This window comes from Rousettus aegyptiacus, unplaced genomic scaffold (genome assembly GCF_014176215.1).
Source record: "Rousettus aegyptiacus isolate mRouAeg1 unplaced genomic scaffold, mRouAeg1.p scaffold_m13_p_3, whole genome shotgun sequence".
NCBI classification, from domain to species: Eukaryota; Metazoa; Chordata; class Mammalia; order Chiroptera; family Pteropodidae; genus Rousettus; species Rousettus aegyptiacus.
This window is the reverse complement of record NW_023416306.1, coordinates 133,530,919-133,547,593: the sequence shown is the minus strand read 5'-3', so window position 1 is coordinate 133,547,593 and position 16,675 is coordinate 133,530,919. Positions and strand designations below refer to the sequence as shown.

Genomic DNA, 16,675 nt, shown 5'->3' with positions numbered 1-16,675 from the left:
TAAAAAACACTGTTTTACTGGAAACTGTCCACTGAATTTGGCAAGTAGAAGGCCACTGGCAACCTTTGCCAGAGCAGTTTCATGGGAGTGCTGGGGTTTGGATTAGAGAGAACTAAATAGAGGGAGGGTATAAATAGAGTGACTTGACTATGAGAGAAAGTTCAAGTATATATGCTGAGGGAAGACCATCATTTGAGGCAAGCTTAGTGTCCATGTGGATGGCCAATCTGTCGTCTTGGCCTCTACCTCCCCAATCCCAAATTCTTCTCTCACTTCTACTGCCATACCTTTGACTTTGTCATTACCTTGATCACTTTTTTCCCAATCTGTCATTTCCCTTCTACGCTGTTTGCCAAAGGAATAACAAATTGAGAGAAAAATGAAAGACACCGAGGCCCAAAAGTCTAAAGAGAGTAGACAGAAGGTCTGGGAGAAAGCAGGAGAACTCTACCAGAGTATGGCCAGAGAGGGGGTAAAAAAATTAAGATTTCAGAGGTGAAGCAGCTTGGGTCATGAGGTCCCCACGGAAAAGACACCAAAACTGCCTGAAATCATGACAAGACTTAAGTATAATTTAATTATGAAGTTGCTTACCTTTGATATAAGTTTTTTACAGCAGTTGGTCTGACTGGCAGCTGAAAAATGTGTTGCTCGTCAAGGGGATTTTGTTTATAATATTTTATGCAAGATCTAAAAAAAATAAAAATGAACTCTTTTGGGAAAAAAACGTCACTTAAACATAAAGTCTTTCTGTTAGCCTAAAACTCCTAAGGGAAATATTTTATTGAATACCTCTAACCACAACATCAACAACAATACTTTCAGGGACACAAAAGTAAAAAACAAACACATAATACCCACCTCCCAACAAAACTTAAGTTGTTTTTTTTCTTTCTTTGAAAGGAAATATTCACTTTTAAAAAATTAATAGACACATTTCTCATAAATGTAAATATATTTAAGTTCAGCCCAAATAAAGGCTTAAGTGGGGAGAAAGAGATTTCAGAAAAAGAAAAACAAAGAAGCAAAAGAGAAAGATACAGCCTCCATGGTTTTCAGAGTCTAGGGAATTAAAATGTTAACTTACGTATACTATTTATGGAAAAAATAATAATGATGATTGCTGAAATATCCCTCTATAACTGAGGCAAATTCTTATTTTGGTAAAGACAGTGGTGGTACATTTCCTTCCACAGGGAAAAAGAAGCCCAGTCCTTCCACTGGATGGTTCGCCAATTTCCAGTTTGAGGCCTCCAATACACATGAGATACCACCAATCCAAGCATGAGGATTATTCCAAACCGATTTTAGTCAAACTCATTGGCAGAAATCTCTTAAAATCACAGCAATACTATTAACAGAGGTCTAGTAAAACATTTAATTTAATTCCATTCAGTTACCATATAGATGGCTGGCAATTAGTTTGGCCTAAATTTTTAAGTATGTAAAAAAAGAGAAGGAATTAATATTTATTAAGCACTGAATAAGTATCAGGTATTTTATACACATTATATCATTTAATCCTGATATCAAAAACATGAAGTTTTTAGATCCTTTTTATAGATAAGAAAACAAAATGCAATTAAGGGAAACTTTTCTGTACGTTAGGAAGTGCTAGAACCAAGTGTCAAACCAGATTCCTTCAGAATCCAAAGAATTGCCTTCCTATGAGAGTGACTTAGAACTGTTCTGCTATTGTGAAGACAAGATGCATAGATTCTATCCTGATAATAAAAAAAGTATATATTTTGGCTGCAACTACTTCAGAAGGGAATACATTTTTAAGTAATAAACCACAGAGAAATACTTACTGTGTTAAAGAAAAGAGGAGCTCATGTTGAGGTTTAATGAAAAGCTTGCAACTGACTAATATTTCTAGGATATGGTGGAGTTTTTGAACATGGTATACTTGTTCTTGTATATCTACTGATGGAGAAATGAAATATTCCTGGAATGAAAAAAGTATAAGCAAAATAGAGAGTTAAAGAAGTGGAATCTTTGGAAATAATATAGCTATGCTTGCTAAACCTGAGTCTGGATGCTTCATTCATGGTGGTGGGGGCAGGGGGAAGACACAGAAGGCATAGCTAGATAGATTTACCACCTTTCAATGCTATTCCTCTAACTAATCCATAAGTACAGCCTTCACTAAGAATGTTCTAAGCAAACCGTTACACGTATTTTCTGGTAAAGGCAAATCACAGAACTGCTTCATGAAGGAGACTCAATGGGTGATTAATGTCACCCACCAACTCCTCTAGATGTAATAAATGACAAATCCGCAACAAAATTCTTAATTTCAATACTCTTGCTAGATTGATGACAATGTCCACCTCTGAAAACAGGTAGTAAACTTGTAGTACCAAGAAATTAAGCAAGTGTATTGATAAGATTTCACCAAAATATATTACTGGTAAATTGGTACGACCTTGTAAAAAATAAATTTGGCAATGTATGCCAAGCACCATAAAATGCTCAGATCTTCTAATCTTATTTCTGAGAACCCATCCTAAGGAAATAATCCATGGTAAATATGGCAGGTGAAATTTGATGGTGGCCCCCAATATTCCCACCCCCGGAGTATACATCTTGTATAATCCTTTCCCCTTGAGTAAGGCCAGAGCCTCTGAATAAAATAGGATGTCAGTCCCATGATTAGGATACTGTTTGACTTTGAATTAATCGGAAGGGAGATTATGGTCATTACTATGACCTCATCAGGTAAGCCCATTAAAAGAAGATGAAGCATTATAGATGCTTTCCTACTGGTGCTGAAAAAACAAACTGCTTGTCATGTTGTAGAGAGGGTCACACGGCAAGGACCAACAAGCAACTTCTAGGACCAGACTGATCCTGGTCCAAGATCAGAATCTTGAAAACCTTTGTCGTAGGGCCACAAGCCATTGAATTATACCAACAACAAATGAGGGAACTTCAAAGTGGATCTTTCCCTAGGTAGGCTTCCAGATGAATACACAGCCAGCTGATACCTTGATTTTAGCTTTGTGAAACCCTGAGCAAAGAGGACCCAGCTAAAACATGCCCAACTTCTGGCCCCTTGAAACTGTAAGATAATAAACTTATGTTCATTTAAGCTTTTAGGTTTGTAGTAATTTGTTATGCTGTAACAGAAAACTAATACAGTAAGAAAAAAACATCAGAATCATTTGGAGTAGGAGATGGCTTATTTCAAAAGACATATTCCTGAGCCCTTGACCTACAAAGTCACTGGGGCCTAGGAATTAGCATTTCAATAAACCTTCTGGAGATTCTCAACTTTAAGAACTGCTGTGACAAAAGTTTGGAGTCAACCATACTAGAAGCAAAAACAAGAGGCAAATAAAATGACTAGGGGGGAATTCATAGTTTGGTGATAAGATTAAAGGACTATTTCCCCTATTCGGTAGTCTAACTTTCAAAAATGTTATTAGTTTTCTAAATTTAAAAAAAGAGCAAGTTTCCACTAAAAAGACATATCCTTAATAAATGTTTAAAATTTGAATAGCAAAAAGAATCCAGTTGTCTTATCTTGGACAACAGACACAGCAAGAATGTTCTATCTCGCATTTTTATGAGACAAACAACAAACAAGTTGATACTACAAAACTATTTCTAAAAGGATCTTCTAATGAATGTTAAGGGTCAGTACAGATGCTGTTCAATCTCCTAAACTTTCTAAATCAAAACACTAGAAAAATACATAATTTTGTAATCATGACCCTGAAACCTAGAAATCTCTTTTGAATCACTATATTAAAGACCATCACAAATTCTTTGAAATTTGTGCATAACAGAAATTTATGTGTAATAGTAATGGGTCAAGAGAATATTAAGCAAAAATTCCTTTATAGAGCCTATCAAAGAAAGGCATTCCCTAACCATTTTAGATAAAAAAGAGTTGTGGGAGTAAATTGGTTTTTGTCAACATCGTAAATTATAAAGAATGAGAAATGACACTAAGTTGGATACCTTTTTGTCTGTCTTACTAGACAGTAGTAATTAAGGGTGCTCACTGTCTCATTTATCTGTTTCCTAGGACCAAGGACAGAGGCTGACACAGATTAAGCACTTAATAATATATACAGAATGAATAAAAGAAAAATCAACTTTTGAAGAAAAAAATAAACTTACCAAATGATTCAAAGAAGCAAGTTCCTGACCTATTTATGAAAAATAATATACAAATGAGCTTTAGATATTGTCTGCTAAGGAATTTAAGTAAAAATTTTCATAGTTCATATACAAAAGAGATGCTCAAGCTGAATAGTTCCTCAGAAATGGCCAAGTTTTCTGGCACATTATACCATAAATATATATATCAGTACTTATTCTAAAAGTGATCATAGCTTGCCCTGATAAAAACAATCAAGTGTTAGATATTAAAACAACATCTTATAAAAGCCTTCATATTTACTAAATTAACCTTATAGAATTTCAAAAGATTTTAACTAAATACAAACAAAAGCTATAATTATCTTTAATATTTTTATCAAGGGGGAAACTAAGAACCTACAGAATGAAAATGTTTGTCTCACCGTGAATCAAGAGCAAAGCCAGGACTACAAATGACTAGGGACAAGTAGAAAGATAAAATCTGAGAATACCTATGGGCTGACAAATGTGATGCACTTTTTAATTTTTTGAGCTGGGAAAGGAACTTACCTATGAAAAAACTGATATAATCTCTTTTTAGTTTGTCCAAACCAATTTCCAAAAGCATCTGAACTGGAATAGTGCCATTGAGAGAAACTGTGTCCATGGTCCCATGGTAAGACTGATGAATGAGCTTACTTAGTAAACTGTTACTTCCACTATGGAGCTAGAAAATTATATAAAACCACAAATAAATCCAATAAGGAAAAGAAGTAAACTGTATTAGCTACAAGCTAAAAATTATAAGCTCGCATTAGTCTACAGATATAAATAGTTTGAATAAAAGCCCAGAAGTTACGAACAGTTTCTAAAGTGCCATTCTTGCCTCATTTGTTCAAGTCCTAAGCAATTAAGAAAGGGTTTAAACTTATCACTCCCAGATGTATTCCACCAAAGGGAGGGCAGAGTTCGTCCTCTGACGCTTGACAACTAGGAATTCTCTTCTCCTAGCTAAGCATTATTGAGCATCTTTACCCAAACGGAACACCTTCAACTACACTGAAAATCTGCTGCTGTGGGAAAACGCTTCTTCAACGGTCCATGTGTGTTTTATAAGGAACTCCTTACTGGTTACAATATCCAAAATATTAACTCGATCATTTGCAAATTAAAAAGAGCTCTGAATTTACAGATCTAACATGTGCTCCAAATGTTAAACAATTAATGTTAAACATACCTACAATATTTGATATTTTTTCATTACTGTCTTCCTATCTCTAATTTTCACATCACAATCTTTTGTATTGTCTTTTTTTAAAACTATTTTCACTGCATTTGCACTCATTACACATGGTAGGGACATACTTGTAAAATTTCACAAACACAGAAACTCAAGAAAAAAATTAAATGGCCAAGGCTACAATGCCTAGAATGACTTATGCCCAACTAGGGGCAGAGTGTGCACCCCCCCTCCCCCTGCTCTGGATTGTAGCTTTGTTCACACCTGTGAAAGTGTCAAAGCTTTGTATCCATCAATTGGCAGCCACATTATTGAAAATAATTCCTATTAAATGACGAATCTTTTTGTTCTAGCTTTTTTTTAGCTTTTTCCTGAATATACAAGCATAAATTCATTTCGGAAAATTCATAAAGTACAGAAATATATAATGCAGTTGAAAAACTCATTTGTAACCCTCCACTAGAGGCGACTGCTAAATCATTTTAGTATATTTGCTTCCATGTTCTTTTCTCCAAAATTTATTTTTAAATAAAAGTGTATACTCCTTTCTTTTTACCGATCTTTATAAGCATTCTCCACATCATCTGTCAGCATCATTTTTAGCAACTATCATATGAACCATTATGTGAATATATTATTATTTAGCTATTCCATTAATAGTGGAAATTTAGGCCATTTACAATGTTTTGCTACCATAAATAAGACTGTAATGACTATTCTGATACATAAAATCTTGAAACATATTTCTGTGTATGAGTTTAGGATGGATTCTGACAAGAGAATTGATTCAAAGGTCATGACAATTTGAGGATCATTATCAAAATTACTTTTTAGAGAGTGTTCCAATTTGTACCCTGATCAGTAGTATATGAGAATTATCATTTATAGCAATAATAACAATGAGAATATTAGTAGCTTACAAGTACTGAGCATTGAACTATGAGCTAGGTGCTTTGTATGAATTAAATTATTTAATCTTCAAATAACACTATGAGAAAGCTATTATTCCTACTTCTACTTTACAGATGAGGAATTTGGGGCATACGGAAATGAAGGAATCTGTCGAAGTTTACACAGCTAGTAAGCAGCAGGGCTGTAACTCAGACTCAGGCAGTCTGCTCCAGAAACCGTGTCCTTAATTGTCATTCTATGCTGCTGAGAAAATGTTCAACATACACTACTAAACCTACCCATGGCTGTATATCGCCATGTTGTAGACTCTGGATGATCAATGTGAAACACTTCACCAAGTCTTGATATGAAATCACACCTTGAAAAACAAGTCAGTCTAACGTTATTTTCATGGTATTTCTGCAAATCAAATATGTCATTAATCTTAGGGACATACAAATGAAAAGGAAAAGAAGCATCTGTACTTTATAGATGGAGGAAGAGGAAAGAAAAAGGCAAAAAAACCCCAAAAAACAATACATTTCTAAAGAAAGAAATTAAACTGATTGCCACAAAATAACACACCTAGTAAAATATTAAGAAATATCTTTTCCTTTTTCTAATAATTGCAATTTTACTAAGGTACATGTTTCGGTTCACACAAACAGAGTATAATCTAAGTCTTATACTTAAGGCAGGAGAAAGGAATAGAGTCTATGAACTGCTTTGTCTTAGTATAATTCTTGAGTAAAATATGCCAGTATATTATTAGAAATGAATATGTAAAACTAAGGAAGCAGACTTCCACACAGAACTTGTAGTACACACTGTATTATTTCCAAAGACTTAGTAAACCTAAGAAGAGGAAAAATTTTGTTTTACAATCATGATGGACACCTACTGCTACTCATTTTGCACCACAGCTGCTCAGCAAAATCAAGATCACACCGGACTGTGAAAAGACACTCAATGGAACGATCAAATGCAGCACTGTCATGCTTCACTGTCTGAAAAAGAAGTGTCAGAGAATACTCAGTTTAACTTTTTAAAAAAGTGAAATAATTTAAGGCCAATGATCTTTCAAATGCTGCTCTAAGAAAATGTGGATCCATGAATGTAAACAAAGAAAAGATATACAAATCGACAGATCATGAAAAGCTGGGCCCCTGAAATTGTTTTAAAACTGTGATGCCTAAAAACAAGCATCAACTTTCCTTCATGTAAAAATATTTAATTAACTTACTGTTTTCTCCATTTTCCTATTTGTCAAATGACAACACAATTAGCTTAATTTAATAATACCAACACTGGAATATTAACACACCATCTTATATTAGTATACTAATGTAATACCATGTTATAGTATATTAAAATTCATTTCTACTTCTCTGCAGTTAAGCAATTAATAATACATACATATTAGTTCTCTTTAAACATATTTATCAGCTCTTAAGGGCAAAAAAATCACCAGTGCTGACATTAAAGACCAAGAAAAATCTAACCTCAAAGCAATGCTTTTGCTGTACCAGATCCATTTGATCCATGGACAGTAAAACATGAAAGATAATCATACAACCACATTTTAAAAGCTATTTCGGTGTATATTTCTAACTGATAATAATCACTTACCTCTGTGTCTTTTTTTGTAGAATCACCAAATCCATCCAGCTTATTTAAGTCTAGAAAGTGGCAAAAGCTTATTAATTCTGGATTTAATTTTTCTGCTTTCCAAATTATTTCCAACCTGATCTTTTTAAAAAATGGCAAATGAGAACAGTAAAAGTATAACTAGGAATTTTAGCAAATTACTTAACTCTCCAATGGAAGTCATTTAGGTACCCAACAGGTAGGGGTGGGAGGATGAACTGAGGTACAGTGAAAGCCCCTAACGTACAATGTCAGGTACATGACAGGCACTTGAAGGATACTGTTCCAATCCACCTTCTCCTACAACAATATAGTTGTAGTGTATAAATTTTAAATTAAATCTTATTTTTAAAATTACTTAGGTCATTCCATCAGCAATTCAGAATGAAAGTTATTCTTCTGATCATGACAGACCTCATAGCTTTATACATCTCAACTACAAATACCAAGACTAAAAAGACAACTTATTTGAATATTGTAAGTATAAATTCCCAATTAAGAAAAATAAGGTAGAAGCATAAATTAGGAAAACAAACACCATTCAGAAATTCCTGCACAAGTTCAACAGCAGATTTTGCTTCCAGAGGTGCAGGCCATTCAGTTACACCAGTCCTCAAACCATCAGCCAAAACCTATGCGAGATTGAAAAAACCCAAAAGCGTGTTAGCAAAAAACATTGTTTAATCAATAAGGATATATTTAGTAACAATATTAGTTACAATACAATTTCCTGAATGTTTAATCTCATGCCAGGAACTGCTGTCTCATATTAGCACATCATTTAATCCTCACAAAAACTCTATAAAGCAGATAGATATTAATATTTACTTCCATTTTATTTGAAGCTAAGAGAGGCTAAGTAACTTGCTTAAGGTCACATGATTAGTAACTGACAGTATCGGGACATATATTCAAAGATGGTGTTCTGAACTGAGATGCCACATGCAAAGATGTCACGGGATTCAAGACTGATGAGCTTTCCCTGAAGATGCTTTTAATTTGGGTTAAGAAGGACCAATACAGACAACATAACTAAATGGAAGCTTATATAAAAACAATACAAATGCATATGCCTATACTCACAATATCTAAACCAAAGTATTATGGAAAGGGGTCAAGTTAGGCTGGAATAGCCAGAGGAACAATGTGAAGCCTCAGCTCAACTTCAACTCAGTTGTGGAAACCATCAGCTACAGAGCAGGGAAGGAGCATGGAATGTGATGAAGAGGGGGGTGATTCCAACCAAGGTGGAGAAAATACCTAGGGAATACTGGGAAAGAAGATTATAAGGACTAGAAGCCAGACAGGAATAGCAATCTTAAAACTTAAAAATGTTTTTTATTTCACATGGAAGACAACAGCCACTATTGACTTTTTGACAAGAAAAATGACATGATCAAGTAGTTCAGAAATTCTTCATCAGAAATACCCAGGATGGATTCTAAGGAAAAAAGAAAGTACTATGTTTCTCAAAAGAAGTGATCTCATCCTCTACCTCCAAGAGGTCTTTGGGAAACTGCGCAGATAATTTTTGATGTCGCAATGGCTGAGCGTAAGGGTCACTTAGAGCATTTAATTTGGTAGAGGGCAAGGATGCTAAACATTTTGAAATGTGTACAATGGTCCCAACCAAAAAGCATGGTCCTGCCCAAAATGCCAACAGTCTCCTGTTGAGAAACAATGAATAACCATTAAAGTGGTCCAAGAAGGAGATGAAAAGGCTTTGACTAAGATGGGCACAGGGAGAGAAACTTCAAAGGAACAACAATAGATTCCTCTTATCCATTTATAAAAATATAGAGGATTGAACTTGGAGAGACTATGGCCCTGTGCACATCTAAGATTTGGTGAATTTATAAGGGGGATTATAACAAAGCAAGGACTTTCAAGTTAGAAAGACACACATGTATTTGAAAGAGTTTTGAACCAGCTCTTGCACTTATAAGTTGCTGATGCCTCAGGCAAAAAAACAGCCATCTAGCACCACATGGCACCTTCTAGCTGTGGTAGTAAGTGGTGGTGACAGAAATAATTCTTATTAAAGTAAAATACAGTTGACTTTTGAACAATATGGGTTTGAACCATGTGGGTCCACTTATATGCATACGTTCTCAATAAATACAGCAAATGTGTTTTTTTCTTATGATTTTATTAATATTTTCTTTTCCTAGCTTATTTTATTGTAATATAATACATATAATATGCAAAATATGTGTTAATCCACTGTTTATGTTGTCAGCAAGGCTTCCAGTCAACAGTAGGCTATTAGCAGTTAAGTTTTGGAGGAGTTGAAAGTCATACTTGGATTGTCGAGTGTTTGGGTGGGGTGAGGATGGGTAAGTGCCCCTAACCCCTGTGTTGTTCGAGGGTCAACTATATAAGGGAACTCAAAGGAATGGTGGAACCAAACAGGGATTCCTGATCTGGAGATCTAGTCTGGAGAAGATTTCATGTTTCGTTTTGGACATAATGAGTTTGAGGCAATAGCACTCTACTCAAATTAGACATAACTTGGTGGAAGTAGGAAAAATGAGAACTTAAAGATGGGACTAATGCCCTCAAAGGCATTAGTCAAATCACTGAATGTATAAGCTCTCTGCCAGGGTGAAGAGAGAAGGGCAGAGACATTAGGATAGAAGTATTATGGCAGCGTACCACAATGATCCTGAAAGAGGAGCTTTCAAGAAGGTGAGAAAGGTAGAAAAAGTATTAAGTTTTGTACGAACGTAGAAATAATAATAATAGGAGGGAAAATATTAAGAATGCTTGGTACTACACTAATTGCTATGAGCACAGTAGGGTAACTGGCACTGAAGTCTAGTAAGAGAGCTGGATAAATAAACAAATTACTGTTTGATAAACACTCTGACAAGAGGTATGTGTGGAATGCTACAGCAGCTCAAAGCACAGGTAGTAGCATAAGCCATTCTGGGGGATCAATGCAATCATCCGAGGTGAAGATGTCACAGAGAGCTCACAGAGCAAAGAGGCTAGAGAAGGGTACACCAGGCAGATCAAGACACACACGCCAAAAAGTGACACAGTACGACAGGATCGGAGCTATAAAAGCAGGAACCTCAATATAGCCAGGGTTGAGGATTCATTGCGAGTGGAAGTAGGGTGTTAGATTAAGCTAAAAAAATAAGTAGGCACCAACAGAAACCTGAAAAGATGCTAAATGTTACTAGCGATCAGGAAAATGCCACATAACGAGATATTACTTAATCCCCACTAGGATGGCTATAACAAAATACAAAACAAAACAAAAACAGATAAAATTAAGCATTTGCAAGACTGTAGAAAATGAACCCTCACGTGTGGCTGATAGGAATATAGAATGGCACAGCAACTTTAGAAAAGTTACAATTTAGCAGTTCCTCAAAAGGTTAAACATAAAGTTACCATATGAACCAGCAACTCCACCCAAGAGATGTGAAAAAATATGTCACACAAATACATGTACATTCATGACTGTTTATGGCAGCATTACTCAGAATAGGCAAAAAGTTGGAACAACTGAAATGTCCATTAGTTGATGAACTAATAAACAAAATGAGGTGTATCCATACCACGGAATGCTATTTGGCAATAAAAAGGAACAAAGTACTACAGAAAGTACATTAGTGGTTGCCAGAGGCAATGAGGGTGGGAGGTGACTGCTAATGAGAATGGGGTTTCTTTCTGGGGTGATGAAAATACTCTAAAATTAAATATGGTCATGGCTGTACAACTCAGTATAAGTATACTAAAAACCATGGAACAAGTGAACTTTGTGGGATGTAATTTATATTTCAAGAAAGTTGTTAGAAAGAGAAAAAAGAAAGAAAAAGAAAGAAAAGAAAGAGATAAAGGAAAGAAAAGAAAAAAAAAGAAAAAGAAAAAAAAAGAAAGAAAAAGAAAAAAAGCAAGCAAGCAAGCAAACAAGCAGACAAGCAGTGGCTGGATATAACTGAGTTTGTATACCAGGCTAAGACATTTGGAACTTCTACTGCATTAAAATGAGGCACCCCCTTGAGATTCAATTTGTAGAGTAGAGCTAAAATTATTGAAATGTAAGATTCTTGAGGCACGTGCTCATTAATCTTTACCATTAATCAAAACCTAAGTTATTAACAAGCAGATTATATATGCATTTGAAATAAATTGCCAGCTAACCCACCTGGAAAGAAAGGAATCCACTGTATAAATAAAAACCAAACACTCAGTAGAAAACGCTGAAGAACTGTAGTTATTAACTGTCTAACGAATGCTCCCTTTAAATGTAAGGACGACCACCATGTAAGATTAAACTGTCTAAATTGTCAAGAGTATCCAATGCACAATAACATTTGGAACTAATTTCGAAAGACACAAAACTAAATAACAATTTTAGCAAACATTTTTATGGAAACAAAAGATTTAATGCAAGTTACAAATTCCAGAAGCATACTCACAAGAAGAAATTTCAGTTCTCTGTGAAGATGATTCAAAGGACTTCTGGGATCACCCGATTCCACTTTAATATTCTAAAAAGTTCCCAAAGTCAGTTTTCACTGATAATCTCATTTTCTTGGCATAAGAGTCATAGTTACTTGAATTTCAAACTGCCCATACATTAAAAATATATTTTATAAAGCACACTTTTCCTTTTCTTTGATTAATAATATGCAATTCCTACTTTATTAAAAGACGCTTTAAACAATGATTTTCAAGAAATATATCATACTTCATCATGAACATCTATTTTCATCATGGAAATCATTTCCCTATTGAATACCCAGGTTTTATTTTTACTATTTTGGAAACACAGCTATATTATTGTGAATATCTTCATACATATTTTTTTGTTAGCAATTCTGATTAATTTTTTAAGACAGATACCTAGAAATGTAAATACAGGGTGAAAAGGCTTAATAGTATAATGATTTTTGATGTGTTGCCATTTTCTTTCTGTCCTTTTAAGAATAGCAGAGATAACTCACTTTAAGGATTTCACTTGTGTCCCAATTCGAGCCTTTATCACTGGAAAATTCTTAAGTTACATAATTGCAGCATTGTGGGCAACTGATAAATAAGATCACCTGGCAAAACCTGATTGCCCTGGTGAGACTTCAGGGGCCAGCTGAGCCTTTCAGAGCTTAGGAAGGGTTGCGACTGGAAGCATGCAGCATCAGCAACAAGCAAGTTAAAAGGAAACCTACATTGAGTAAATGCAACAGAAAATAGGGTTCATTCCTACCAGAGTTGTATTCGAAGAGAGTGGAGGAATTTGAAGAATCTCATCCACAGGACTCCAAGAAATATCCAGAGTGATTGTAGTTTGCGATGCTGGGACTGAATCATCCAAGGCAGTGGACTTCAAGAGCTCATACTGGGCAAAGCCCCTGGCTGTAACCTGAAAAGAGTGCATCCAGCAGGCCATTAGCCATGCTTTCACATGACCAAAGGCTCATTATAAAAACAACTTTGATTCTTTTCCCAAAAGAAAAAGCACCATACTTTTATCCCAAATGGAAAAATTAGACAATTATTTTTAATCGCAAATATAAGCTAAAGGCAAGAAGGCATATATATAAACTTTAGTCAATAGTTGATATGAAAATACGAATATTTTAATACTACAGAAAAATATCTAGTCATATTATGAGTGAAAAAAACTTTAAACTAAGGCAGGCAGTTCAATAACAATTTAAAGAAAATAATACTGTAAAATACTTACAGTAGACAAGTGATGTCTTTTCTTATGTGAATTTTTTAAGTCTTCAAGATTTACAGAATAATTTTTATCAGCTATGGGACATGAAAGAAAGAAAAAAATTTAAGATATAATTCAAAATGACATCTTAGCACTAGAAAAGTCAAATTCTGAGGGTACCGCAACTTAACATTAATAATAGTTGAAATTAAATTTTAAATCATAGATAAATGAAATATTTATAAAAGAATGAAAGTGGAACAAAGATCAATACCATCCAAAATATAATTATATATCTACTTTGAAATTGGAATTATATTGTCATTATATTCAATTTTCTATCCTGTAATGAAAATTTCCAAAAAATACACACATACAAATTAAATGAAACCCAAACAAACAGCCATAAACTCCTGTACGGACTTTTGCAGATCTGTTTCTGGTGTTTCTGGAATATCGCCTACATGCTACAAGCTACACACCTAGAGAAGATTCATGGTGGCTAACACAAGTTCCATTTTGTGCACTTCCCTCTTAACAATATCCACAAAACAATAACTATTAAATAAATACACCCATAAAAGTAGTAAGAGTGAGCTCTCACCTTTACAACTGACCACATATAAGACAATTCCTATAATGCTGTTATTTGTTGTGATAAGCTCAGCTCCCAGCCAACAGGTCCCTTCAGGATCTGAGCTGTCACACCTTACCCAAAGGGGAGGAAGGGCAGTAACTGGCTGATTAATCTTCAAATGAGTCATATTAGGATTGTGAGCCATGGTGTAAAGTCCAATTAACTGCCTTAAAAACAAGAGTAAGAAGAATAAATTATAGGTAGAGGTTGCTAATCAGTCAAGAATTTTTTTCTCCCAAAGGTATCATCAAGTATTTCCCAGAAACAAAAATCTAGAAATTAGTGGCAAAATGCACATAAATAGTTCACCCAGTGAAGAAGTGAGAGAAGGGTACACCATGGAGGTCACACACCTGAAAGTGAAAGGATTAGAGTGACTACCAGCAGAAAGCTCAATGTGGCAAAAGTAGAGGTTCAGTGGGAGTGGAAGTAGGGTGTGAGATTAAGCTAAGGAAATAGGGATATATCAATCATATCTCAGTAAAGCTGGGGGAAAAAGAAAGAAGTAGAAGCCAATAAGCACATGAAAAGATGTTCGAAGTTATTGGGACACTTGAAGAAATCTGAATATGGAATGTGAATTAAATAATAGTATTGTAACAATGTTAAATTTCTAGACTCTGAGCATCGTTCTGTGGTTATATAAGAGAATGTACTTAGGAAATACTTAATGAAGTATTTAGAAGTAAAGAAGTACAGTATCACCAACATTCTGTCAATATTTCATAAAAAATTTGTGTGTGTGAGATATGTATATTATATAGATGACAGGAGTGGGGGAAGAGGAGGAGGAGGAAGAGAAGGAATAAGAGAAAGAATGACAAAGCTGATGCAGCAAAATGTAAACAAGTGTTGAATCTCTTAAGAATATACAGAAGTTCCTATACTATTCTTGTAGCTGTTCTGTAAATTTGAAAGTATATCAAAATTAAAAGTTACCCAAAAATGTGACCTAATTTTTTTCCAAAGAGATGAAAACTGAATTTATTACCAACAGATGTTCAGGAAAGGAATTTCTAAGGGATTGTACTTCAAAAAGGAAATACAATAATCCCAGAAGGAAGGTCTGAAACACAAGAAGAAATGGAGAGCAAAGAAATGATAAGCATATGGGTAAATCCCAGCAAACACTGGCTGGAGAAAACAATACAAATAATTAATGTTTAAGTTGTGGGAGAGAAAAGAAAAAATGCCAAATAGGACTTAAAATTAAAAAGCCATGAAAGAAAATGTTAATTTAACTACATAAAAATGTTAGAAGCTTCTATATACCAAAACAAACAAAAATTACCATGGAGAGTCACTTTATGATTATTGTTATTACAGTTATTATTTTCTGTTATTATTTATATGACTATATCCTCCAGAACTTGTTGATGGCAAGGACTTTTTGGTTTTGGAGGTCGGGGAGTCTGGGCATGGCTACACAGGGAGAAGGCAGGAAGTGAAGCTGGCAAGGAAGACAGAGGCGACAGGGTTTCTAACAGGATGGGATCATTCTTCATTGGGCAGGAGAGCCTCATGCCTTGCAGGGCATTTATGGCCCAGGCTCATAGTTTCCCTCAGTTATCATGAGGATCAAAATGTACCCTGCAATTTCCAAATGCCTGCTGGGCATAGTACCCCTGGTGGAGGACCACTGGCCTAGACAAGAGAGGCTCCTATATGTCACTCAAAAGGAATTTGGATGTTATCATGAGGCAGAGAGAACAGCACTGAGGGATTTATAAGCAGGGAAAGAACACGATCAGGCTTTCTGGCAGCAGTGAGGAAGAAAGATTGGAGGGGAACCTGATTAGACACAGGGAAAGCATTTAAGAAGCAAAGACAACACATGGTATGGGGGACTAAAGAAAGGGAAGATCACCACCACCTTTCGGGTCATGTTTGGGATACCTAGTGAAGCTATCCTTAGAGAGGTGGGTATATATATCTAGGGGTGAGGGGATGGAGCAGGGAGAAGGAATCTAAGCTAGACACATATTTTTTCCCCATGCTTCAATTTAAATTCCTACCCTCCACCCTTATTCTTATCCTAATACTAAGAAAAAACTTACCTTGCCCTCCCAATTGGTAAAGCAAGTGGTCCAATATTCTCACCAGTAGAGAAGTCAGAAATAGCAGTTTCTTCAGATTGTAGCTCTTCAACATTGCTTGTTTCTTCCTTTTCTAAAGGCTTTAAAAATGTTTTTAAAGTATTTAATCAAGTAAAAGCACACTTAAGAAAACAGTCAACTCTTCAGTATTCTAGAACATAATATACTGATTTCTAAAACTTTAAACACAAATGATTGGGTTATGGCAAGAATCATAGCTATAGATATCAGTTTAGTACCAACAAATCTTGCTGTCAGAAGTATCCCCACTGTCCTATCAAAAGATATTGTTGTAAATTGCATCTGACGCCATTAGAAAAGCAAGTTCTCTAACACACACAAAATGATGCGTTAAAGACAAAATACCAAGGGAAGCCCATGGGAGACTCCCTGATTTT

At 35.0% G+C, this 16,675-nt stretch overlaps 1 protein-coding gene across 1 annotated transcript in view; it reads right to left on the bottom strand.

Moving 5' to 3' along the window:
* The window catches only part of ZWILCH (zwilch kinetochore protein), a 30,106-nt gene that overhangs the window by 6,649 nt on the left and 6,782 nt on the right, over positions 1-16,675 (bottom strand). The window contains exons 4-16 of the mRNA XM_036239467.1: positions 16,239-16,357; positions 14,149-14,348; positions 13,569-13,639; positions 13,089-13,244; positions 12,304-12,375; positions 8,409-8,502; positions 7,853-7,902; positions 7,125-7,230; positions 6,523-6,602; positions 4,663-4,819; positions 4,132-4,160; positions 1,812-1,948; positions 595-690 (exon numbers count right to left, since the gene is read on the bottom strand). Of these exons, the coding sequence (XP_036095360.1) occupies positions 595-690; positions 1,812-1,948; positions 4,132-4,160; positions 4,663-4,819; positions 6,523-6,602; positions 7,125-7,230; positions 7,853-7,902; positions 8,409-8,502; positions 12,304-12,375; positions 13,089-13,244; positions 13,569-13,639; positions 14,149-14,348; positions 16,239-16,357 (1,367 nt within the window). The remainder of the gene's footprint in view (positions 1-594; positions 691-1,811; positions 1,949-4,131; positions 4,161-4,662; positions 4,820-6,522; positions 6,603-7,124; positions 7,231-7,852; positions 7,903-8,408; positions 8,503-12,303; positions 12,376-13,088; positions 13,245-13,568; positions 13,640-14,148; positions 14,349-16,238; positions 16,358-16,675) is intronic.